The sequence below is a fragment of the Trichosurus vulpecula genome, chromosome 5 (assembly GCF_011100635.1).
Source record: "Trichosurus vulpecula isolate mTriVul1 chromosome 5, mTriVul1.pri, whole genome shotgun sequence".
In the NCBI taxonomy this organism is placed as follows: Eukaryota; Metazoa; Chordata; class Mammalia; order Diprotodontia; family Phalangeridae; genus Trichosurus; species Trichosurus vulpecula.
This window is the reverse complement of record NC_050577.1, coordinates 303,688,638-303,715,607: the sequence shown is the minus strand read 5'-3', so window position 1 is coordinate 303,715,607 and position 26,970 is coordinate 303,688,638. Positions and strand designations below refer to the sequence as shown.

Sequence of the window (26,970 nt, the reverse complement as noted above, 5' to 3'; positions counted from 1 at the left end):
CAAACCTACCCCATGTAATGTTGCCTTGACAGCATTGGTTTTCGGTAGTACTGCCAGTGCTTTTGATGAAACACCGTTGGCCATCCAGTCACCCATGTGTAACTGATTACATCTTCTCTGTAGAACTAACTGCTCCCTAGAGCATTGTTTCACATCATGATGGAGCTGTTAGGAAACAGAAAATACTCCTCTTTCTCCTCCACACACTCTGCTACTTTGGACAGTCAGTTGTGACTCCTAGGAAAGCCAGCCCACATTCAGACACCAGCCCAGTGCAAAGAAAGGACTAGGAGAAAAGCTGCCAACATGACCCTTTGCTTCTCTTTCCCTGCTGCATTAGAAACATCTGATTTTCACTTAATTCACCACAGAGTAGCTGAGCCTTTTTAAATAAGTCCTTCGGCCCGGTACAGGTATTAGGATCAGAAGTAGGATATTCAGCTGCTGATAAATACCTCTGATACAATCTAAAGTAGTTGGGAGGTTCCGTGGAATTTAATAGAATTTTAATTGTAGATTCAGAATGGAAATGACAGTGAATTTTATTGAAAGAAAACATTTTAAACGGAAAAATTAAGATGTTTAAGTCTTGTACTTATTGATAAACATATAAACCTCTTCCAGTAAATGACAAGATAAAAATAGGTTTTAATCATCAAATAACATGGGCTTTGTTTGAATAATAGGATATTTTTCAGTAATGCATTAAACAAATATTTTAGCTCTTACTCTGTAGGAGGCAATGGAGGGTGAGAGGGTCGGGGCCGGGGAGGAAACAAAGGAACGTGGGGAGGACCCACCACTACCCTCCAAGACTTGGGACCCAGTTGGAGCGATAAGATGTTCAGAATCGTGTCTGGCAGATGGATGAGAAATGGAAACAAGGGAACCAGTGCCATCTGCTGTTAAAACTGGTATTCCTAGAACCAGAAACAACGTTGGCAGGTTTTTTTTTTTTCAGATTATTGGCCTTAGTTTAAACAGTAGGAACAGTTGTCGGGCCCAGCAGTTTTAGGGCACCACGGAGGCCCTGACTCTGGCCCCCACTTGCCCAGGGACCAGTGGAGGAGCCTTCCAACCTGGAAGGGCATGCCTTCTGTCCCTCTCTTACTCATCAGTTAGGGAAAGCTTAGGCTTTGGCTCTTGTCCAGGGCTCTCCGAAGGGGCAGGAGTAGAGGAAGCTAGTAAGTATACAACATGGACCAGGTTGGGGACAACTGTTCATTCTCCTACACAAGAGGAATTCTTACCACACGTAAGATCCACAAACTCACGTTGACAGAAAACTTCACAAAAGTAGCAGCAGTAATAGGACTATTGGTGATGGTCCATGAAGAGGCTGATAACTTGGAACATCAAGTTATGAGGAAGTTGACAGGACTGTAGACTGAAGAGCCATTTTGCATTTCACAGGTTTGCACCATTGGAACAGTTCCCTATAGACCCAGGTCTGCTGCCCCACCTGGCCGGGGATTGAGGAGCAAAAAAACAAAAACCATTCAAAGCAAGAGGCACAGCGAGAGCTGTGAGCTCCAAGCCCAGGCCCGTTAGCTGTGGATGCTGCCTAGTGGGCAAAGTGGCGAGTGGGCACCAGGCCCTTCCAGGGAGAGGCTTGGCTAGTTCTGGCAAGAACTGAAGAAGGGAAGAGAGGAGCAGCAGCAAAGGGCAGGGTTTTTAAGCTCCTCTTTAAAGGTTTACAGCCTTAGTCATTCTTCCTCCTCAGTGACCAATAAGAGGATTGCTTGCTCACCTCCGAACTCTAGGCCTGAAGCTCTGAGCCTTGTGGCGAGCATCGGCACACCCTTCTTTGGAGGATGCCTATAGGCCCATCTCCCAAGCACGCGCCAGGCCTATTCATGGAGACCTCTCTAGTGTTATCCTTTCCCGTTGGCATTAGAAATCACTTACACAAATAAGAAGATTGATTGAAATCAGTCTTAATGTTCTTCCGCATTCATTCTTCTGTCAATTCCCAAACTAAATTTGAACCTCTACCTTTGCTAGTGGGATTGCATCTTATGGGGAACAGAGTTGTTTCTGCTCTCTTCTCCCTCCATGTACAGAATCTTAGGGCTTGAAGGGGCCTCCGATAACACCTAGGCTAGCCTCTGCTTGAAGAGGAATCCCTGTGTAACATTGGATTAGAAGTGCATCTTCTCCCTTCAGAGCTGGAGGGGTGAAGGCAACTGGCCACCTCGAAGGAGCGGATTATTAGAAAGATTTCTTTTTATCGAAACAACATGTGCTGTTGCTCTGACCTCTGGAGCCACCTAGTGCCCATGCACATGGCAGCGTGCCATCCTGTCCACACGCCCAAGGAGGGAGCCAAAATGAGCAGGCTGTAGCTGTACCGCGCTCCTCTTGGTGGAGGGGAAGTTGTGCTCGGTCCCTCGGTCCCCTGAGCATCAGACTTAACAAGGGCATCGGATGCAAAGGAGGGTTTTTTGCTGCAGATTTTGTTCATGCGATAACCATTCTTCCCACCACTCTGAGAGGCCAGGGAGAGAAGTATTATTCCCCTTTCACAGATGAGAGAACTGCAGCTGAAGGAGCTGGCGAGAGTCAGGGGTGAGATCGGGTTCTCTCGGGGGGGCCTGTATGCTGCTGCTGCTCAGCTCCACTTTGCTGTTGGAAAATCAAGGCCCTGCCTTTCTCTGTTCCTTCAGGGCTTCTCCAAGATTTCATGAATTGTAGACAGTCCCCTGGGAGACCTAGCTCAAGACCTCCTCACCCTCACTTATCTATGGTTTCAGCTCCTTGCTAAACCATTTTCGTGTTCTTCTCAGTAGAGTTAATAAAGAAGCAAAAGGAAAATGGAGCAGTCTGCTCCTCTCATCAGTTACCACTGACCCATGTGCCCTAAAGGTCCCTTGGATCTTGTTGAGATCCCTTTACTCTCAACACACCTTTTTAAAAAATCTTGTTTTGTGCCCTAAGGATTGTCACCATCCTCAAGTTGTTCTGAGCTTTTAGGCCATCTGTTCTTTATCCGCAGACTTTGAAATCTGTTTTTTTTATTTCTGGAGTCCAGATTGTGCCTGCAAGGAATCCCAAACTCAGAGATGGAGTGATCACTTCCTTCCAAGATTCCCCTCGGTTTTTTCCTTAGCAGCCAGTACATTTTTACTGACCAAAATCTTCCTGTCATTTTCTCTGCTATTTGAAAATGAAATTATCAGATAGTAAAGTTGAGAATTTGTCAGATGCTCTGGTTATAGCACCAAGGGACCTTCAGCTGATGTGTCCAGATAATTGAAGTCCTCAGAATCCCAGAATGGCAACACTAAAAAGAGACCTCAGGGATTTTCAGCCATCTAGTCCAGAATGTACCTAAGCATGCATACTAGCCATCATAGTATTGAAAGTTCTCCATGCCAGTGTTGCCATCTGTCTTCTGAGGTCCTCAGCTTTGTCCTCCTTTTGGCTGGATGGCCGGTGTTGTTACCTGCACTATAAATACCACTCCAGTCTTCCTTTTCCCACTGACAAGTTCTTGCAGAAACTCCATTGGGGAAAGGACCCAGACTCCATGTGGACACCTCTCCCTTCTCCCTCCATACGTGATTTTTAGCTCCCTCCTCCGTTAGGGCGTAAGCTCTTTGAGGACAGGGACCACCATTCTTCTGGTTTGCATTTGTACCCCTAGTGCTTAGTGATACTTGTTAACCACATGCTTGGAAAAAACATCCCACTGCCCCAGCCTATGATGTGCTGCTGTTTTTTTCATGCAAGTTGAGGCTTTTGATATATAATGCTACTGCACAATACTTTTAACTGATTCTCTTCACTCTGGAATGAAGGTTTGCCTTTCTATTGCTATATTCTAGCTATGTCTTATTTCAGCAAGTTTCGCTGATGTAAGGAGCGGTGTGTCCCCTTGCATTAAGATTTGGCTGGGTCCTGTTTATTAGCGAGACTTGACGTGTTTGTGTACAGGATCTGAGCCCTCGGTGGAGTTTGAGGACTGTTCCTTTCTTTCCTTGGCTGTTTTCTCCTGTGAGCCAGTGTTTCCTTTCAGCAGATCCTCTTTGTGTCACACTTGCTACTCTCTGTGCTTCCAATGGGCAGTTTCCTCCTCTCCCTCCATTTTCCCTTTGAAGCTCTCTGGTTTGGATTTTCTAACGTAAATAGTTTTCACCAGACTTCATTAGGCATGCTCCCTCCCTGGCATATTCCCTTTTGTGGTACAGAGGTGAAGATCCCATCCCTACATACCACCTTCTGACTGAGTCACACATTTACTTCCCAAGTCACCCACTTGTCCTCGAGCACTTCCCAGCAGCAGGGATGAAGACCCCACGAACTCCACTGAGGGCTTCCCTTTCCCACCCAAGAAATCTTCCTCCCTCGCAAGGCTTTCTCGGTTCTTTGTAGGAGCATTTGTCTCCTGCACGAATCACCAGAAGTGAATAATAGGCTGGCGAGGTCAGCCCTTCTATTATCAGCACAGTGATGGATTTCAGACGGTTCATACCAATCTCAGAAGCAGAGTCCTGACACATTTGGCAGAAGCCTGACTGTAGAAACAGTGGCCTGATCCGCAGGAACCCTTTCCTGCTCCCTGCTCGTCATCTCCATTTTGTCCAGTCTGGAGCTTACTGGTACATGTGATCCGTAAGGAGTATTTGTAAACATTCTTCTTTTGTTTTTTAATGAAATCATCATCGTGTTGTATGTACACCACCATCAAAACCAAGGAACTGTTATCTTTGGCCATCTTTTTCCTTGAGGTAGCACAGTGGCACAGTAGAGAGAGCATGCCAATGAGACCCAGGCTCACACGTGGCCTCAGACGCTGGCTGGGTGACCCTGGGCAAGTCACTGAACCTTTTGTCTGTTGAAAGGGGATTATAATAGCACTCAGCTCCCAGGCTTATTTTGAGGCTCAGATGAGGTCATTTTAGAACATGCTTTGCAAACCCTAAAGTGCTAAATAAATGCTAGTTATAATGATTGTTATTGTCAATAATGTGACATCTTATGTAACGTGCTAAAGAGACAGCGCACCACCTGTTTGTACCTGAGTCCAGGACTGGGCAGCCTATCTGCTGGCAGCCCCTTTGGATTCTTAATGTCCCCTAGGGACAGGAGGGGAGTCAAGAAAGAGCAGGCTATAGGACTTGTGAGAGTGTTCTGGGATCCCATCCCTGACTCTCCAGCTTTGTCCTGGGGAAGTCATTCACCTGCCCTCAGCTGTGAAATGGGAATGATGGCGCTCGGCTCCCCCACCTCTTAGTAGTGGGACTCAGCAAGGAACAACGCTAAGACACGTTTTTATGGAGTCAAATCCCTCCCGGAAGAAGTTTTAAACGTTGTAAAGAACAAAGCCACTGCCTGCTTGTTCCTTCTGGAGCCCAGCCTCTGCCTCGTCCTTGTGGAGCTCCAGGGACTCCCTGGGCCTTTTTCCCTTCCTTCTTGGCATCTTGTTATCCACGTCCCTCTTTTCCCTCCCCCTCAGGTTAGCCTTCTCCAGTGTTTGGGCTTTAACACATTTGTTTGATTCTTTAAAAAAAACCCAGCTTATTCTCATATCATAGAAAGATGATCTTCCATCCCTTTGAACTTCTGTAATAGGGAGACTACCCTGTTTTTATGTGACCGTAATTGGCACTTGACACTAGATGCAGAAACACAAACATGTAGCACATTCAGGTCACTGGGAAATTCTCTCTGCCTTCTCTCCTTGCTTCTGGCTCTTGGGCCCGACTCACTTGGCTAGTTGCTGCTTGCATTCTTAGTCAGGGCCCCCAGGGAGGTTTGGTGAGGAGGCTGACGGCTTTGGCTGCTCTGGATGTTGGCCCATCCTGTATCTGTCTTGGCTACACCTTGAGCCATAGTTTATAGCCTCCTACCAACACCATCAAGCAAATCGAAGTAGCACTAGCGGGGCTTGGAGTTGCCCTTTCCTCTCTTCAGACAAATGAGACACTGCTGCTGTCACAGCCTCTGCCCTGATCAAAAGGCCCCCATTCTTATTTAGATCAAAATATTCAGCAGAGATAATGAGTGAGGGTAATCTGCAGCCCAGTCATTGGGTTTTGTTTGTCCTTGTGTGAACCCCTCCTAATTCAGAAGGTCTCAGGAATGTAATTTGATGACACATCTGGTCCCTAGGGAAGAACCTCTGAGCAGAGGGACCACAAGAAGCCATCTCTTCCCATCCCCATTGGACAAGAAATGCACCTCAGCTCAGATCATTAGGAAGTTTTCTTTTGCATCGAGCCAGGGCTCCCTCTTGGTTTCCACCCCCTGAACCTCGTTCTGCCTTCTCATATCAAACAGAGCAAGGCTGTTAGATTGCTGGGTCTTTGGTTGTGTGAGGCTATGAGTAAAATTGAAAATAACTTTGTTTTTAACAGATTACATAATAAAAATGGTTTAAAAGTAGTCTTTCTTCACTTAGATTTTATTAGCAGGAAGTTTGGACCTAAAGTTTGTATAGCTAAACCTAAACTCTGTGTTGGGGTCTCTTTTTTACAGGTTACAAAGCTTGTGAAGAACTACAGGTCACATTCTGCACTGCTTTCCTTGCCCTCTAGACTCTTTTACTATAAAGAACTGGAATTCTGTGCTGATACTGAAGTGGTCAACTCCTTGTTGGGTTGGGAAAAATTACCCAAGAAAGGCTTCCCTCTGATTTTCCATGGCGTGAGGGTAGGTTTAAAAAAAGAAAGGATTCTTAACCTACAGTGAGAGTAATTGAGGGGGCATAGGGGAAGGAAGCTGGATTTGGCTGCGACATCTTTATGGGTGCAGATGTTATCTTGTGTGTGGTGATATTCAGTTAAGCAAAAATTACTTCAACAGATATGTTAAATTCATTCTGCATGTAACATGTCCAGCCCTGTAGCAAGTGTAGAAGCTGGGAACCAAAGTCCACCTTCTGGTAAACTATGTTTGTGATTGCTGTGGTCATGGTGGTTACAGGAGGTGTCCAAACAGAGGCTCAGGGATCCCCGACCCTGGAAGGGTTTCCTACGTGGGGCTTGACCTCCAAGACACTTCATGACTTAAGATTTTACCATGCTGTGAGTTTTGAAAGATAAGACGAGGCTAGATTCTACTCCGGAAGTCATTTCTTAAGCACTTGCTATGTGCTAGACACAGGGCTAGGCACAATGGATAGAAAGACAAACTGAAAAAATAGCCCGAACCCTCAGAGAACTTATATTAAACTCAGGGAATAAAACATGTATAAACAGGTTAAGTGCATTCATGATCATTTGCAAAGGGAAGAGGTGCTGATAACTGGGAATCAGAAAAGGCCTCTTGTTCTTAAACTTGGGAAAGCTGAGGCTGAGAAGTTTTGAGTTGTTAATGTCATATAGCTGACAAGGCTGAGTCTGGAATGAAGCCAGGGACCCTGCAGAGTAGTGGTGAGGAAGGGGAACATTCCAGGCACAAGGACAACCTGAGCAAAGAAGCTCTCAGAAGTAATTGTGGGGAAGGTGCCCACCGTCTCCACCCCTGCTGGGGTGAGCCAGCCAGCCTAAGCCTCCTGAAGGAGATCAGGAGGCTGCATGGGCCAGGCAAGCTACCTCCCCTGACCACACCTTCCCTCAGACATGGTGGCTGGCACAGGATCCTGAGCTTGAGCGTGCCCCTCACCCCTGCTTCCAGCTTGCCCCTCACAGCCATCACTGATGGGAAAAACTCTGGTGGAGAAAGGGGCCACCAGCTCTACCCACAGAGCCGAGCCCTCAGCTCACAGGCTCCTCACTCCCCAAAGTCCAGGCCAGTCAGATGCTCCTGAGGCTCTGGATCTTTTCTGTCTTAATAGATGATGGCTGGATCCCTGGGATTAGATTCCCACAGTGAGTCTAACCCCCAAACAAAGAGTGGGAGAAGGGAAGGAGGGCCAGGGCAGGCTCAGGACGCCAGGAGTCATGGAGTGGGAAAAGCAGCGTTGGCAATGATTGGCCTGGCTGCTGCTGCCATTCTATGCCAGGACAGCGGACCACTGCTGCCGGGGGCTCCCGAGACTCTGAGGACACCAGGCACACGCTTCAGCCAGGAGGCCGTACTGCAGCCCTTTGAGGAAGCACATAGAATGGTTTTCTAAACTAGTGTTTGAACCTTATCACTTAGAAAGAGGTAGAAGTCGTCCTCGAGGTACTTCAGAGCGTTGCTCACTTCGCCCTTCACGTGTCCTCTCTCTCCCTGCTCTTCCTTTTAATTCAGGGCAGCGAGACACGAGAAGGACGCAGTCCCTCGTGGTTCAATCCTGCTGAAGCCGTTCAGGTCATGCGCTATTGCTGCCTCCTCACGAAGCACATCTCCAGCGTCGTTTCGGTGATGGACATTGGCGTGATCACCCCCTACAGGAAGCAGGTATGAGCTGCCTTTGCAGGGCTCATGAGGCTTGAGGCTCTCAGGGATGAGGACCCTCTGAAAGTCCTTGCCCTCGGTCTCCTTCATTGCAGCCCCTCAAAAAGAAATAGGCCTTCCCCCCTTGGTGCCATTTCCTCTTGCTTTCTCCAGGGCCCCACCCGAGCTGTCATCTCTGCTCAAACACCTGTTGGTCCTATACCACTGACCTCTTCACTCCTTTACTCCACAATAGCCATGTGTAAAGATGGTCGCACACTAGATGTGGCCATCACTCACAAGTTGTTCCTCATCTTAGGAGAATAAAACCTGGTGTGAGCACAGCTTCCTATCCTTCCACCACTCCCTAAGCTTCCCTCTCATCGAGCCCTTAGGTCCCCGAATCCTCAGGACCTTCTCAGGCCATTCTCCCTGTTGTGGCTGCCCTCTCCTCCCTCTTCAGCCATTTCAACTCTGCACCGACCTCTGCCTCGGGCGCTTGGCCCCCGTGTCCAACCCAGATCTTTCCTACCATCCCCCTCCTCTACTCCTGCCCATGAGCTGCCGAACACGCAGCCGAGGAGCTCCTGCAGCTGTGCTGACTCCCCTCATACTCTCGGCCTCCATTCACACGGGAGTTTTCCAGAGCTTTTCTTTCCTACAGTCAACCATGCCCTTTACTTCTCTCAGCTGAGGATTTTGTCTCTTTATTGAAAAAGTCCAGGCCATTTTGTGGGAGCTGTCTCTTCCCCCATTCCCTTCATCCCCAAACCCCTGCAGGCTCCTCCTGTATCTGACAAAGAGGCCCTTCTCTCCAAAGCCAACCCTACTACCTGGGCACGTGATCCCAGCCCCCTCTCGTTTTCTCCAGCAGATTGGATTCACATTCATTCCCCCCTCCTCTAATCTGCAAATTCTCCTGTCAACTAGTTCCTTCCCCACCACCCTTACTTGTTGCTGCTGTTGTTCAGTGTTTCAGCCGTGTCCAACTCTCTGTGACGCCATTTGGGGTTTTCCTGGCAGAGAGACTGGAGTGTTTGCTATTTCCTTCTCCAGCTCATTTTACAGATGAGGGAACTGAGGCAAACGGTTAAGTGACTTGCCCAGGGTCACACAACTAATAAGTGTCTGAGTCCAGATTTGAACTCAGATCTTCCTGATCCCAAGCCCAGCACTCTGTCCACTGTGCCACTTAGCTGCCCTAATAATTGCCTTCCAACAAGTCTGTATCTCCATCATCCTTAAAAAACTTTAGCTAGACCCTTCCATCCCCTCAAACCTCAGTCCTCTATCTCTCTTCCCTTTCCTGGTCAAACACCTTGGGAAAAGTTGCCTTCTCTTCCTCTCAAATCTGCCTTCTGACCCCATCACTCTACTGAAGCTGCTCTCACCAAAGTTACCAACAGTTTCTTAATTACCAGATCTGATGGTCTTTTCTTAGTTATCCTCTTTCTCGACTTTTCTGCTGCATTTGACACTGGTGGCTCCCATCTCTTCCTGGACTGTCTGCTCTCTGAACTTCCAAGACACTACTCTCTCCTGACAGCTCTTTGTCCATCTCTTTTGTTGACTCATCATCCGCATTGTGCCCTCTAACTGGGTGTCCCCCAGGGTTCTTTCCTGGACCCTCTTCTCCCTTTGTCCTCTCTCTTGGTAACCTCATTAGCTCCCAGGGGTTTAAGTTTAACCCCTATGCAGATAGTTCACATCTGTGTATTCAGCCCAATCCTTCTCCAAAGCTTCAGTCCTATATTTCAAGGAGGATGTTCTAAAGACTTACTGAACTCAACATGTCTAAAATGGAACTTAATATCTTTTCCCCCTAGACATTCCCTTCTCTTATTTCTTGTAGAGGGACCACCATCCTTCTGGTGTCTTAGGCTGATTATTTCTTCTCTCTCCTTCACCCACATATCCAGTCCATTACCACAGTTTGCCATCCCTAGCACTCCTCTCTACTCACACAGCTACCACCTTCTGACTACCTCACCTCTCCCACTCTGGTCCTTTCCAACACACTGATGCCAAGTGGTTTTCTTTAAGCATCAATCTGACAGTCTGACTTTCCTACTCAACCAGTTTCCTATTAATTAATTATCTCTGGGATGAAAATACACACACACACACACACACACACAGAGTCAGTCTCTCCCTGTCCCTCTCTCTCACCCTCCCTCACCCCCCACCCCAAGCCTGCCCAAACTGGCCTTCTGTCTTCCTCACTCACATCATTCCATCTCCTTCCTAAATGTCCCATGCCTGGAATGCGTACTTCCTTAGCTCCAGCTCAGAATCCCTCTCTTCTTCTAAGATAAAGGTTGGATGACCATCTTCCTCATGAAGCCTTTCCTGGTCTCAGCTGCTAGTGCCTTCCTTTTCAGTCTGCCCTGTATTTAAGTACTCTGTATATAAATACAGATATATATGTTAATTTCACATTTAAGCACTGAATTCTTACATGATGTCCGACAGCGTATGTCTGTCCTCCCTTAACTACTGAGCTTAAACATTTGCTAATCCCTGATGCCTTTTTTTCATTTTTCTCCCCTTAAAATCAAGCAACTGCCCCACCATTCCATTAGAACTATTTTCTCTTAATGCTCTTGTTACAATACATTGACCTTTATTTCTGTCCTCAGCCACTCTGATCCCTGCTACTTTTGATACTACTAATGGCCTGTTCTGTAGGATCATCTCCTCTCAGCTTAAGGGCGACCACACTCTTCCTGATTCTCCTTCTACGTGTCTAACAGTACCTTCCCATCCTTTTCTGGAGCCTTGTTGAGATCATTCATTCCCCAATAGGTCTCTTCGTGGCCATTTTCTCTAGATATACTCTTTCTTATTCCCTATCATGGTTTAAACCATCACTTCTTTGTGGATAATCCCTAAATTTGTATCTTTCGTCTCCATCTGTTCTTTGAGCTCCAGACCATTCCAAGCACTTTTAGGAGACCACCCTGGCACACTAGCATTTCAAGCTTACCCTTTACCTTGTCACAGAAGGAAAAGACAGTAGAGACAAGGAGTAGATCCTATAGAAGTGTGGATTTGTAAAATTGGGTTGGTTTACCAAAGACTGGAGATAGAGAAGGGTGGAGAGTGTAGCCAGTGGAGGGGCTATGATATAGAGGGAGTGGAAGTCATGGTGAGAGCAAAGAATAGGGTTAGGGGCCATAATGCAGAGAGAAAGATTGAGGGGTCCTCAGTATGTGTATAGGAAGGCACGAACTGGGGAAGAGGAAAGACTGGGGCAAATATTGAACTCACAAAGCAAAGAGAGTGTCCAGGGGGTCGGTGAGTAACAATCAGCAGGCCCTGGACAGGGTAATAAATTGGCTTTTGTCTTTATTTCTGAGTCTCTTCCAGCTTGGTGTTTCTCCTTCCTCTGATCAGAGAACAGAACAGTGGGTCCTTTGTCCTATTTAGGCCAGAGAGGCCAGCTTTTTTCGTATGTCGACTGATTGCTCTAGTGTTCTCTTCACCTGGAATGCAGTACAGACACAGATCATGTGTTCTCACGAGCTCCTCCAGTTCCTTTTTGTCTTCCTAAGGCGATACTAATCCGTGCGTTGGGTTAGCGCTTTAAGAAGGCATAAACAATGTAGCTGGTCCAGAGTGTCAGCCATTCTTAACTTGGTGCTAAATATGTGAAGGGGAAGTGCCCATCAAATGGGGAACCTTGGAGATAGTGAGGGACTCTGGACACATTCTCTACTCTGCCTTTATTTCTTACAGCCTTTGGCAGCCATCTCCCTTCTCTCAGGGAGCCCTCCTCAGCTGGCTTTCTTGGCCTTCTCTTTATGCTTATATTTCAGCATCACTCAGCCCTTTATTTTCAGGCTTGTCCCTGGTTGGGTATTTTCGAATAACTTTTGGTGCCCTGATGTTTGCGTGAAGGAGAGGGTAATTTTAACAAATGACTCAGGTCAGTAAGAGTGCCCAAATTTTAATGCATTAGCTAAAGCTTGTACTAATAAGCTATAGCAGAGGCAAAATTTGAGTTCTTTTAAGGGGGGGGCGGTGCAGCACAGGTTGATGTAGTCATAGAAAACCAAGCATAATGACCACAAGAGTGTAAAATGGAAGGAACAGCCACCCCAAAACAGTCACAGAGTGTGGCACAATTACAGATAACAAACATGGCCTCATAAAAGAGACAGGAGATGTCTCCCTCCCCCCCCACACACACACAACTTTTAAGAGGAAGAAGGTCTGTGGGTATTGCATATATTTTCAGACTTTTTCAATATATCAATTCTGCCAGTTTTTTCTTTTTTTGTTCTTTAAAAAATATTGCTATATGGGCTCGAGTTCTAGAAGGAGGAAAGAGAAATACAGGGAGAAATTATTTTGATGAAGACAAAAAAATAAAAAAAATCACAGAGTAGATAATAGAAGTAATAGTTTGTTAACAAGGTTAACATGCAGTGATTCTCCTAAGAAGTATGGATATTTTTCTGTGAGCAGTAATTCTCTGAGCACAGCTTTTGCAGAGCTTTGAATATCTAAGTCCAGGAAGAAGCCAGATCAGGAGTTCCCTGTGAAAGAGACCCTTGAATGAGGGAAAAGAGGCTTTCTTCCCCCTCTTTCCTCCATTGGTCATGGTGTCAAGCAGTGGAGCTACCTGCCCAGAAGACACTGGAGAGTCACTTCTAGAGAGTTAAAGGCACAGTTGAGGGAGTAGACACAGACTGCAGATAGATTCAGATACAGAAAAGAATCACTTAAGGGAGCAAGGAACCTCAAGGAGCAGGATCTCTAGCAATTGAAGCTAGCCAGCTCTAGAAACAAGTGAAAGTTGTGAGTAAAGTTGTAGGAAGGAGCAGATTCTGGGAGCCTAGTTGAGCAACCTTCCCGAACAGAGACATTGTGCTGAGCTAGGAAATTGTCAAGACTCCACTACTAGGTAGTAGCTGAGCCAGAATTGCAGAATAGAGGCAGGAATCCCCTCCAAACAACTTTAAAATAATTCCTCAAATCTGATTTGAGAGTGGCAGAGCCAAAGAAAGGTCAGGGATAAAACAGTTTTCCAGCCCAAGACAGCTTAGGAGTTTAGCATAGAAGGTCTGTCACACGGGCTGGTGTCTGGGCCCAGAGCACAGTGCAGGCCAGGATGCAGCCACACCAGCAGCAGGCCTTGGAGGCAGCTGTAGCACCTTCAGGAGCTCTTGGCCCACACATGGTAAGGGGATGAGACAGTTGGTCAGAAAGAGATTATGGGGGCTGGCGCTGGGTTCAGGACCGTCTTACATTGCCCATATACAGCTCCAGGTCACAGTGCTAGGACGAAGAAGAGCATTGTCTCTTTCTGGTAAAGATGATATCATAGGGCAAAAGAGCAGTGAGAACACCTCTCTTTACATCATATCACCCTGGAAGCACTGAAAATTTACAGACACCACCGCCCCACAAGAAATAGCTCTGAAAACAGTAACACAAAAAGTTCTGAAGTTTGGCATAGTGCCCCACTCCACCTGGGGAGCAGAGCCCAACATTAACATAAGTTCAGAGTCAAGGAAGAGACTGGGAAAATTAGCAAACAACAAAAAAAAGAACCTGACCATAAAAAGTTACCATGTTGACAGGGAAGATCAAGACAAACTCAGAGGAAGACAATAATGTGAAAACATTCTCAAATAAAGTATCAAAGGAAAACAGTGTGAATTGGACGTAAGCCCAATAAGAGTTCCTAGAAGAGCTCAAATAGAATTTTAAAAATAAGAGAGGTAGAGGCAAAGTTAGGAAACGAAATGGGAGTGGTGGAAGAAAATTATGATGAGTCGAGAGTAAAAGAGACACAAAAAAATACTGAAGAAAATAACACATTAAAAAAGAGAATTGGCCAAATGGTTTTAAAAAAACACAGAAGTCCACTAAAGAGAACTCCTTAAAAAGGCAGAAATTAATTCCTTAAAAATTAGAATTGGGCAGGTGGAAGCCAATAACTCCATGAGACATCAAGAAGCAATAAAATTAAAGAAAAAAATGTAAGAAAATATAAAATATCTCATTGGAAAAACAACTGACATAGAAAATAAGTCAAGGAGAGATTATTTAAGAATTATTGTACTACCTGAAAGCCATGATCAAAAAAAGAGCCTAGACATAATATTTCAAGAAATTATCAAAGAAGACTTCTCTGACATCCTAGAACCAGAGGGCAAAACAAAAATTGAGAGACACCACTAATGAACTCCTAAAAGAGATCCCAAAATGAAAAGTTTCAAAAATACTACAGCCAAATTCCAGATTTCCAGGTCAAGGGAAAAATATTGCAAGCAGCCAGAAAGAGACAATTCAGATATCATGGTGCCAGTTAGGGTCACACAAGATTTACCAGCTTCCTCATTAAAAGACCAGAGGGCTTGGAATATGATACTGTGGAAGGCAAAGAGGCTAGGATTACAACCAAAGAATCGCCTACCCAGCAAAACTGAGTATAAACTTTTGGGGGGAAATTATCACACAAAGTAGAGGTAAAAGGAAGAGCTTTTATAGTGGAGAGGAAAATGAAGGGGTGGCAGGCAACACTTTGAACCTTAACTCACATCGGAATTTGCTAAGAGAGAATAACACTCAGTTTGTAGAAATCTGTCCTCCACTACAGGGAAGTAGGAAGGGAAAGGGATAAGAGAAGGAGGGGAGCAAATGGAAGGGTAGATTAAGGGAGGCAGTGGTCAGAAGCAAAGCAAACTTTTGAGGAGGGACAGGGTAAAAAGAGAAAAAAGGATAAATGGGAAAAAATAGGATGGAGAGAAATACACAGTAATCATAGATGTGAATGTGACTGGGATGAACCCATCCATAAAATGGAAGGAAACAGCAGAATATATTAGAAACCAGAATCTGACAATATGTTGTTTACAAGAAATACACTTGAAACGAAAAGATACACACAAAGTAAGAATAAGGGGCTAGAGCAGAATATGTTACGCTTCAGCTGGAGTAAAAAAGGGCAGGGGGAGTAGAATTCATAATCTCAGACAAAAGTAAAAGCAGAAGTAGACCTAATTAATAAAGATAACCAGGGAAACTATGTTTTGCTAGAAGGTATCATAGACAGTGAAGTAATAGCAATACTAAACATATGCACCAAATGGCATAGCATCTCAATTCTTTAAAAATGAAATGAGTTACAGGAGGAGTTATTAAAACTGTACTAGTGGGAGGACCTCAACTTTCCCCTTTCAGAACTAGCTAAATCTAACCATAAAATAAAGGAGATGAGTAGAATTTTAGAAAAGTTAGATACACTAGATTTCTGGAGAAAACTGAATGGGATTAGAAAGATGTATACCTCTTTCTCAGCTGTACATGGCACCTTCACAAAAATCAACCATGTATGAGGGCATAAAAGCCTCACAACCAAATACAGATAAGCAGAACAATTAAATTGGATCCTTTTCAAACCATAATGCAATCAAAATTACATTCAGTGAAGGGCTGTGGAAACAGATTAAAAATTAATTGGGAACAAAATAATCCTAAAGGATGAGTGAATCAAAGAACAAATTACAGAAACAAATGATTTAATTTAAAAAATTACAACGAGACAACATATCAAATTTGTGGGATGCAGCCAAAGCAGTAATTAGGGGAAAAGTTATATCACTAAATTCTTACATCAAGAAAGAGTAGAACAATGAATTGGGCATTGCAATTTTTTAAAAACTAGAAAAAGAACAAATTAAAAATTCTCAATTTAACACCAAATTGGAAATCTTGAAAACCATAGAAGAGATTAATAAAACAAACTAAGAAAACCGTTGAACCAGTAAAACTAGGAGCTTGTTTTTGGGTAGGGGGGGACACAGTAAAATAGATAAACCAGTGGTTAGTTTGATTTTGAAAAAGAAAACCATTTAATTGCCAGTGTCAAATGAAAAGGGTGAATTCACCACCAATGAAGAAATTGAAGCAATTATTAGGATATATTTTGCCTAATTATATGCTAATAAATCTTAACAATCCAAATGAAATAGCTGAGTATTTATAAAAATGTAAAATGCCCAAATTAACAGAAGAGGAAATAGAATATTTAAATAACCCTTAGAAAAATAAATCGAACAAGCATAAATGAGGTCCCCAAGAAAAAAATCACTAGGACCAGATGAATTCAAAAATGAATTCTACTAAACGTAAAGAACAATTCCAGGGGGCAGCTAGGTGGTGCAGTGAGTAGAGCACTGGCCCTGGAGTCAGGAGGACCTGAGTTCAAATACGGCCTCAGACACTTGACACATTTACTAGCTGTGTGACCTTGGGCAAGTCACTTAACCCCAATTGCCCTCCCCCCCCCAAAAAGGAAAAGAACAATTCCAGTACTATATAAACTATTTGGGAAAAGGGGCAAAGAAGTTCTACGAGATTATTTTCATGACACAAATATGGCACCGATGGCCAGAAGGAAAAAAAACAAAACTATAGACTGATTTCCCTAATGAATATTGATGCAAAAATGTTAAATAAAGTTTTAGTGAAGAAATTGCAACAACATATTACAAAGATCATACATTATGACCAGGTGAGATTTATAGCAGGAATGTAGGGTCAGTTCAATATTAGGAAGATTATCGATGTAATTGACTTTATCAGTAACAAAAACAACAAAAGTCATATGATGATCTCAATAGATGCAGAAAAGGCTTTTAACAAAATACAACACTCATTCCTGTTAAAAACACTAGTAAGCATAAAAATAAATGGAGTTTTCCTTAAGATGGTAAATATTTTCTAAAAAAAAATCAACATTTTCTGTAATGGGGATCAGCTAGAAGCTTTCCCAGTAAGATCAGGGATAAAAGCAAAAATGGCCATTATCACTATTATTCAGTATCGTACTGGACCTGTTAGCTGTAGCAATAAGAGAAGAAAAAATGAAGGAATTTGGATAGTCAATAAGGAAAGAAAACTATCACTCTTTGCTGGTGATATGATAACGTACTTACAGAATCAACTAAAAATTAGTTTAAATAATCAATAGCTTCAGCAAAGTTGCAGGATATAAAATAAACCTACATAAACCATTAGCATTTCTATATATTGCCAAAAAAGTCTAGCAGGAAGAGATAGAGGAATTCCACTTAAAATAACTACAGATAATATAAAATGGTTGGGAGTCTACCTGCCAAGGCAAACTCAGGGACTCTATGAACACAGTTACAAAACATTTTTAACAAAGATCTGAACAGTTGGAAAAATATTAATTGTTCATGGGGAAGTCAAGCCAAATGACTTCTAAATTAATTTGCTTATTCAGTGCCATGTAAAACTACCAAAAATTATAGAGCTAGAAAAAATGGTAACAATCCATCTGGAAGAACAAAAAGTCAAGAATGTCAAGGAAGTCAGTGGGGAAAAAATGTAAGGGAAGGTGGCGTAGCGGTGCCGGATCTCAAACTGTATTATGACGTGGTAATCACAAAAACAGTCTAGTACTGGCTAAGGAATAGAGTGGTTGAGCAATGGACTAGGTTAGGTAAATGGCCATAGTAATCTAATGTTTTGATAAACCCAAAGATTCAAGCTTTTGGGATAAGAACGCAGACTATTTGACCAAAACTGCTAAGAAAACTGGAAAGCAGGGGAGGGGCAGAGCCAAGATGGCAGCTGGAAAGCAGGGACTAGCGTGAGCTCCCTGCTGAGTCCCTCCAAAAACCTATAAAAAATGGCTCTGAACTAATTCTAGAACTGCAGAACCCACAAAACAGCGGAGGGAAGCAGGGCTCCAGCCCAGGACAACCTGGATGGTCTCTGGGTGAGGTCTATCCCGCACAGAGCTGGGAGCTGGAAGCAGAACGGAGCAGAGCCCAGCATGAGCGGCGCGGACCAACCAGACCAGGAGCCAGGCGGAGCAGGCCCTAGCGCCCTGAATCAGTGAGCTGAGGCAGTTACCAGACTTCTCAACCCACAAACACCAAAGATAGAAGAGGTTAGTGGGAAAAGCTGCAGGAGTGGAAGGAGTTCGCAGTTTGGCCATCGTCGGTGGGGCAGCTACAGCTGCAGTTGCTTCCGGCCCCAGGCCCACCTGGTGGGAGGAATTAAGTGGCGGATCAGAGCAGGAGTGCACAGCCTGCTGAAGTTCTAAGCCCAGTCCGGGTTGGGGGTTCTTGGGGAAGGAGGAGTGCTGGTGTGGCAGAGCTGGTGCATCCCTCCCAAACGTGGAACATAGAACTCTTTAGTCTACAAGCAGTCTTACCCCACTGAAAAAGTCAAGGGTCAAGTTAGTTGGTTGGAAATATGGCCAGGCAGCGAAAACACGCCCAGATTCAGTCTCAGACTTTGGATTCTTTCTTTGGTGACAAAGAAGACCAAAACATACAGACAGAAGAAGTTAACAGAGTCAAAGAGCCTACAACAGAAACCTCCAAGAAAAACATGAACTGGTCCCAGGCCATGGAAGAGCTCAAAAAGGATTTGGAAAAGCAAGTTAGAGAAGTAGAGGAAAAATTGGGAAGAGAAATGAGGATACGAGAAAACCATGAAAAACAAGTCAATGACTTGCTAAAGGAGACCCAAAAAAATACTGAAAAATATACTGAAGAAAACAACACCTTAAAAAATAGACTAACTCAAATGGCAAAAGAGCTCCAAAAAGCCAATGAGGAGAAGAATGCCTTGAAAGGCAGAATTAGCCAAATGGAAAAGGAGGTCCAACGGACCACTGAAGAAAATACTACTTTAAAAATTAGATTGGAGCAAGTGGAAGCTAGTGATTTTATGAGAAATCAAGATATTATAAAACAGAACCAAAGGAATGGAAAAAATGGAAGACAATGTGAAATATCTCCTTGGAAAAACCACTGACCTGGAAAATAGATCCAGGAGAGATAATTTAAAAATTATTGGACTACTGAAAGCCATGATCAAAAAAAGAGCCTAGATATCATCTTTCAAGAAATTATCAAGGAGAACTGCCCTGATATTCTAGAGCCACAGGGCAAAATAGAAATTGAAAGAATCCATCGATCGCCTCCTCAAATAGATCCCAAAAAGAAATCTAGGAATATTGTCACCAAATTCCAGAGCTCCCAGATCAAGGAGAAAATACTGCAAGCAGCCAGAAAGAAACAATTTGAGTATTGTGGAAACACAATCAGAATAACCTAAGATCTGGCAGTTTCTACATTAAGAGATCAAAGGGCTTGGAATACGATATTCCGGAGGTCAATGGAGCTAGGATTAAAACCAAGAATCACCTACCCAGCAAAACTGAGTATCATGCTCCGAGGCAAAATATGGATTTTCAATAAAATAGAAGACTTTCAAGCTTTCTCAGTGAAGAGACCAGAACTGAATAGAAAATTTGACTTTCAAACACAAGAATCAAGAGAAGCATGAAAAGAGTAATCAAGAAACGGAAATTGCAAGGGACTTACTAAAGTTGAACTGTTTTGTTTACATTCCTACATGGAAAGATGACGTGTATGATTCATGAGACCTCAGTATTAGGGTAGCTGAAGGGAATATGCATATGTGTGTGTGTGTGTATATATATATGTTTATGTATATATAAGTGAATGTGTATGTATGTATATATGTGTATATATATATAAAGTGAGAGAGAGAGCTGACACAGGGTGAGTTGAAGATGAAGGGAAGATAGCTAAAAGAAAATCAAATTAAGGGATGAGAGAGGAATATATTGAGAGAGGGAGATAGAGATAGAATGGGGTGGATTATCTCGCATAAAGGTGGCAAGAGGAAGCAGTTCTGTGGGAGGAGGGGAGAGGACAGGTGAGGGGGAAATGAGTGAATCTTGCTTTCATCAGATTTGACCTGAGGAGGGAATACCATACATACTCAATTGGGTATCTTACCCCACAGGAAAGAAGAGGGAAGAAGATAAAAAAAGGGGGGGGATGATGGAGGGGAGGGCAGATGGGGGTGGAGGTAATCAAAAACAAACACTTTGGAAAGGGGACAAGGTCAAGGGAGAAAATTCAATAAAGGGGAATGGGTTGGGAAGGAGCAAAATATAGTTAGTCTTATACAACATGAGTATTGTGGAAGGGTTATACGTAATGATACGCATGTGGCCTATGTTGAATTGCTTGACTTCTTGGGGAAGGTGGGTGGGAAGGGAAGAGGGAAGAGAATTTGGAACTCAGAGTTTTAAAAACAGATGTTCAAAAGCAACAAAAAGTTTTTGCATGCAACTAGAAAATAAGATACACAGGCAATGGGGCGTAGAAGGGAAAAGGGGATGAGAGGGGAAGGGGGTGATAGAGGGGAGGGCTGACTGGGGAACAGGGCAACCAGAATATATGCCATCTTGGAGTGGGGGGGAGGGTAGAAATGGGGAGAAAATTTGTAATTCAAACTCTTGTGAAACTCAATGCTGAAAACTAAATATGTTAAAAAAAAAAAAAAGAAAACTGGAGAGCAGTTTGGCAGAAGCTAGGGATAGACCAACATTCATACCATATACCAAGATAAGGTCAAAATGGATATATAATTAAGACATAAAGGGTGTCACCATAAAATTAGGGAATATGAAAGATTTTACCGGTCAGATCTATGGATAATGGAAGAATTTATGACTAAGCAAGAGATATAGAGCATTATGGGAAGTAAAATCAATAACTTGATTACATTAAATTTGAAAGGTTTTACACAAAACAACCAATGCAGCCGAGATTAGAAGTAAAACAGGAAACTTGGGGGAGGGGGAAATTATAGCGAGTTCCTCTGATACAGCTTTCATTTCTCAAATATATAGAAAGCTAAGTCAAATTTGTAGGATTACAAGTCATTTTCTAGTTGATAAATGATAAATACGAACAGGCATTTTTTAGAAGAAGAAATTAAAACTATGGATAGTCATCTGAAAAAATGCTCCAAATCACTATTGATTAGATAATGCAACTCAGAGGTGCCACCTCACACCTATCAGATTGACTAATAAGACGGAAAAGGAAAATAACAAATGTTGGAAGGGATGTGGAAAAATTTGGACATTACCTACCAGCACTGTTGGAGGAGTCTAAAATGATCCAGCCGTTCTGGAGAGCAATTTGGGGTTGTGCTCAAAAGGCTGTAAAACTGTGCATACCCTTTGACCCAACAAGACTACTAGGTCTGTATCCCAAAGAGATTTTTTTTAAAAAGACCTATATGTACAAAAAAAATTAGAGCAGCTCTTTTTGTGGTGCTAAAGAATTGGAAGTTAAAGAGATGTCCATCAGTTGGGGAATGGCTGAACGAATTGTGGTATGTGATTATGATGGAATACTACCGTGCTGAGAAATGATGAGCAGAATGCTGTCAGAAAAACCTGGGAAGACTTAAATCAACTGATAGAAAGTTAGGTGAGCAGAACCAGTAACAGCAACATTGTAACAGTGGTCAGCTATGAAGGACTTAGTTGCTCTTAGCAACATAGTGATCCAAGCCAATCCCATAAAGCTCACCATGAAAAACACTGTCCAGCTGCTGAGAAGAACTGTTGGAGTCTGAATGCAAATCGAAGCAAACTTTTTTAAAAAAAAATTTTCTTGAGGGTTTTTGGTCTATTTTACAGCATGGCTAATATGAAATATGATTTGCATGACTGCACATGTATAATCTAGACCAAACTGCTTGTCTTCTCAAGGAGGGAGGAAGGAATGTGAAACTCAGATTTTCAAAAAATGTTAAAAAATGTTTTAATGTAATTGAGAAATAATCAATGAAATTAAAAATATACTGAGGATAAAAAAAACCACATCTTTTAAATAACAGGACTTCAGACCCTGCCATAACCAGAGTAGTCAGGAGCCTTGTGTTTCCCACGTATGTGTTTGATTACTTTGTGTTAATTTTGTGCCTCTTCCTCTAGATATTATGTGTTTTAATGGGGAAATGCCCCAGGTTTAGGAGAGGGGGAGTCTGAGGATGCCAGTGAGTGTTGTCCCACCACTGTTATTACAATGCTGCCTTAGTGAATTAAATGCCTTTGCTTTTAAAATTTAATTGTTAATGGGAGGCACAATTTGGGGCTTGAGTGTTAAAAGTGCAGACCCACAGGACTACCCCTCAAATCTATAAGAGTCTATGATAGTAATTCCTCCTACGTTTATCTAAGGTTTGAGTACATGAACAAATTGGGGAAGTTGGTTCTACAAAGAGAAACATGTTGGAAGTCCTTGCCAAAAGATTCCAAGTGGTGCCTTCTGTGCTGGGTGATCAAATCAGGCCAGCCAGAAGGTGGTCACTCTTATATTTTGCTGGTTTTGTTCTTGTTTTTCAGGTGGAGAAAATCAGAGTTCTTTTGCGCAATGTTGATCTGATGGATATAAAGGTTGGATCTGTGGAGGAGTTTCAAGGACAGGAATACTTGGTTATCATCATCTCAACAGTAGGTGTTCCTGTAGTTCAGAGGCAAATTACTGGACTTGGAGTTCAGCCCCTTTCCAAGTCTTCCCTTAGCTAATTCCTGAGCATGTTTAAGTTTTAACACCAAAGAGGCTGATCTTGACTTGGGAAAGAAGTGAGTGCTTCTGAAGCTGGGCCTGAGGTGTGGGATGAAGACTTTTACCTCCAGTCATTATCACCATTGCCAAGCCAAGATGCATACCAAGAAGAGTAGATAACAGCAGGAGGGGAATCTCTGACAAGGTGAAAGAAAAGGAAAGGTGGTGGGAAAACAGGAGTGGAGAACAGAGCAAGTTAGACTAGGAACTAATGGCAGAAAAGAAGTGCTGAGCTGCTGGGCAGCCCAGGTAAAGGGGAGCAGGGGCCCTCCTTGGGAAGGCCCAGCAATAATGGAGGATGCAGAAAGAGGTGCCCCAGAGTATCAGAAATGGAGAGACAAAGATGCTCAAAATACAGTCAAATCCTTATTACTACAACCTGCCAGAAAATCTCTGGCAAAACTTGGAGATACTACGCCATCTCCACAGTGGTAGAAAATGAAGACTAGGTATTTAGAAGTGTTGGGGAAGGGGGCAAAGCTGAGGCTGGGGAGGATCTTGATCTCTCTGTTGGTCATGTAGACAGGGCCTGTGGCCACAAACACCAAGCTCAGGTATTAGGAATAGGTCTTCAGGTACTAACCATCTCTACCCACTCATCACCCTTCAAAGGGTCCAGTTGGCTTTGCCTTCAGGATCAGACCACTGCCATCATCACACACATCCCAAAACATATCTACCAGGCAGAGCGATCAAGTGACAGGATCAGATCCCAAGTCCCACATGTACCAGGTCTGGCCATGGGCAGATTATTTTCAAATCTTTGGTCCGTTGGGGACAAATCTTGGGGTGGTTCTCCAGCCACCACAGTGATGGGACAGGCCTGGCTGAGGCCTCCTCTGCTGTAGAGCAAAGTCAGTCACTGAGGGTGAGCGGGCCAGCAGATGCCTCCTTCTCGAGGGTGTCCTCTGTCCTTGGCCTCTGTGCTGTCATGTGGCAGGTTCATCATGGTAAAAGTCCCTTCTGCTTGATATCAAAGGCTTCTGTTTAGAACCCACAGCTTGATGGTTTTTCCTCCATGACAATTGGAGAAGTGTCTATGGTAGGAACATTCTTACCTGCCATTTTATTGGCCCTCAGGTTTGCATTGTCTGCTGTCACAGGGCGTCATCAGGGCTTATGACATTTACCTCCTCATTCATCGTCCCTGATTTTGGCTTGGATTTTAGGTACGGTCAAATGAAGACAAGTTTGAGGATGACAGATTTTTTTTGGGCTTCTTGGCCAACTCAAAAAGATTTAATGTTGCCATCACCAGACCCAAGGCTCTGTTGATTGTGCTGGGCAACCCTCACATTCTCGTCAAGGTGAGTTTGCAGAATTTCCACTGCTGATCTGGAATGGGTAAAGGAGGGCAAGGTGCCAGGCCCGGATGGATACATACTTCCTGAATAGGTCTACCGGCTGAGGCCCATTGTACTTCACGGGTGCAAATTCAGTGGTTGAGCTCTTGGATTAGAGACAGACGAATTCAAATTCTGTTTGTGTGGAAGATGAAACTCCTGCTGGCCAACGTTAAACATGGGTAATCCCAGTTTTAACGGTTGATGTTTTTAATTACATGAATTGTGTGAGCTTCTGCTCAACTTTCAGAACATGTGATGTTTGTTTTTCTAAATTTACAACAGGATCCTTGTTTCAGTGCTTTGCTGGAATACAGTTTAAGCAATGGGGCCTACATAGGCTGTGATTTACCTCCCGAACTACAGTCCCTACAAGGGTGAGTGTTACTTTTGCAGTTTTCTTTAAGAGTTCTGAGACCAAATGGCTCCGTGAGCAGCCTGCACACAGGAGGTCTCCTTCTCTGAGGCTGGTTTCTCCTCTGGAGTAGGTGTACCCCAAGACACCTTATCCCCTTGGGCCCCTGCACAGGGTGTGCTATCAGAATACAGAGGACCCAGTGCCCTGCCCTTAGCAGCAAAGCCATTCCCCACCACCCTGAGAGCCACAGACGAAAAACTGTCCCTTGGGTCTGATTCTCTGTGCTACATCTCACTCGGGTCTTCTCGCCTTCCCTGAACTCAGCTTCCACTGTCTGAGCCTGGTGAAACATTTAGCCTCCTCACAAGCAGTGCCTAGAAGGGCAGGGGAAGGGAGGGAGGGAGGGAGAAAAGAAGGCCCTTACTTGATGGGTGCAAGGCAGTGGGAAGTTCAGATGCCCTGGGGGGGGGGGAGGGGCAGCAGGAGAGGCATCTGCCCCTTTCTCTGAGAAGATTGAGCCACTGTCCTCTTCTCCCTTTTCTCCATTGGCCCCCTCAGTCAGGACTAGAGACGGGATGGGCCTGTGCACGTATTCTCCACTGTCACTGGGCGGAACGAATCATGAGTGTCTCCACCCGCCCCTGCCCTTCCGCCGGCTTGTTTCTGCTTCTCTTTGCCATCCCCTGCCCACCAGTGCTCAAGCAGCTGGGGCACGGGCAGCCTGAGGAGCACTACAAGCCTCTTCTTGCCCCCTACTGCCCCGGGACACGGACGCATCACGTCAGAAATGGACCCCGGAGCTTTTCTCTTCAGAGTGTCTTGTGTTCAGCCTTCACAAATAAACACAATCACAGGAGCTTCCTTGTGCATTCTGTTACCTTCTGTTGCCTTCAGGGAGACCCCCCCTCCCCCCGCAAACTCACCATCAGGTCAGAGGGAGTTCTGAGGCCCATCAATGGTGCAGCGGGGGCTACCCCAGTACATAGCAGAGTGCTGGGCCTGGAGCCGGGATGCTGACGAGCTCAGTGACCCTGGACAAGTCACATCCCCTCAGATGACGATAACTGCACCTCCCTCCTTGGTTGGTGACGGTGAAATGAGATGTTTGTGAAGTGTTTACCACAGTGCCTGGCACATAGTAGGTGTTTAAAGGCTTCTTCCCTTCTCCCCAGGAGCTTATGGAAGAAGTGACATGTGAGGTCAGCAGCATCAGCACTCCCTAGCTGGGTGACCCTGGGTAAGTCACTAAGCCCCTCTGCCTCAGTTTCCCCATTGGGAAAAAGGATGATAGTTGCACATACTTCCCAGGGCTGTTGTGAGGATGGAAGGTGATATTTATAAAGTGCTCTGCAAAGCTTTAAGTGCTAGAAAGTTGTTGTCGGTATCACTACAAATGTAGGGAATGTTGTGAGACACTGAGTTTACAGATCAGAAAATTGAACCGAACAAGCCAGTATCAGGCAAAGCTGAAAATCAGTGACGAAGGGAGGAGTTCCCTGTTCGATGAGACTTGCTGGGAAAACTGGAGAGTTTAACAAATTCAGCCCAGATTCCTCAGCATTTATGCTGTGCCAGGCCCTGCAGTGAGTGCTGGATCCTCACAACACTGAGAGGTAGGGGCTGTCGTCAGGCCCATATTACAGATGAGAAACTGAGGCAGAGGTTAAGTGACTTGCCTAGGGTCACACAGCTAGGAAATATCGAAAGCCAGATCTAAACTCTGGTCTTCCTGACTCTGGCACCACTTGGTTGACTGTGGTTTGGGTCCCTAAGTGGCCTCACAGTCATTTCAGTAAAATAATTGGGGAGGGAGGGAGATGTGCCAACAGAAAGTGCTTTCCAAGAATTCATTAAAGGGGTGGAGATGGATGAGCTGGCATTGGCAGAGTCCAAGGAGAGGGATCCTAGGACTCAGGAGATTTGGGATGAGGGGGCAGAGCAAGGAGGACGATAGGAACAAGGTCCTAGAGGTGGACTTGCTGAGGCCAGACTGGAAAAACTGGGAAGGTAAGAGATGGGCTGAGGGTCCTGGGCTGGGCTCGGACCAGCTTCTCCCTGTGGGCCATAGCCTGGCAGGAGCGAGCGAGAGAGATGAAACCTCTGTGAGAGGGGCATTGTGTGCACTGGCACTGGGCAGAAACCACACCCCCATCTACAGCCCAGCTCAGGACTCCTCATCTCCTGCAAAGGCCAAGATCCCCTCTCTGTCAGAGGGTTCTCACGACCCTCCATCTGCAAGGTTTGTTGGGAGCAGCACAGAGATTGGCAGGGGGAGACGTGGGTTCAGCCTGGCATTTCCCAGCCTAGGAGGTGGGCCCTAGACTGCGTTAAGTGGGGGATGGTGTCAGGCTTCTGTTTAGACAAGAGCACAGCCCTTGGAGGTGCCCGGCAGCTGCCAAGCCTTTACCTTTCTACACGCAGGGTCTCTTCCCCCGCCTCCCAACCCTCCTTGCCCACTCCCAGCCACACCCTTAGACGGTCCTCTCCAGCCTCCTAAGTGATCTCC

The 26,970-nt window shown here is 44.6% G+C and overlaps 1 protein-coding gene across 1 annotated transcript in view; it reads left to right on the top strand.

Moving 5' to 3' along the window:
- Positions 1-25,268, top strand: part of MOV10L1 (Mov10 like RISC complex RNA helicase 1) — a 61,308-nt gene extending 36,040 nt beyond the window's left edge. The window contains exons 21-26 of the mRNA XM_036760834.1: positions 6,481-6,654; positions 8,182-8,331; positions 22,541-22,648; positions 23,933-24,070; positions 24,392-24,483; positions 25,023-25,268. Of these exons, the coding sequence (XP_036616729.1) occupies positions 6,481-6,654; positions 8,182-8,331; positions 22,541-22,648; positions 23,933-24,070; positions 24,392-24,483; positions 25,023-25,032 (672 nt within the window). The 3' untranslated portion in view covers positions 25,033-25,268. The remainder of the gene's footprint in view (positions 1-6,480; positions 6,655-8,181; positions 8,332-22,540; positions 22,649-23,932; positions 24,071-24,391; positions 24,484-25,022) is intronic.
- The last annotated feature ends 1,702 nt before the right edge of the window (positions 25,269-26,970 follow it).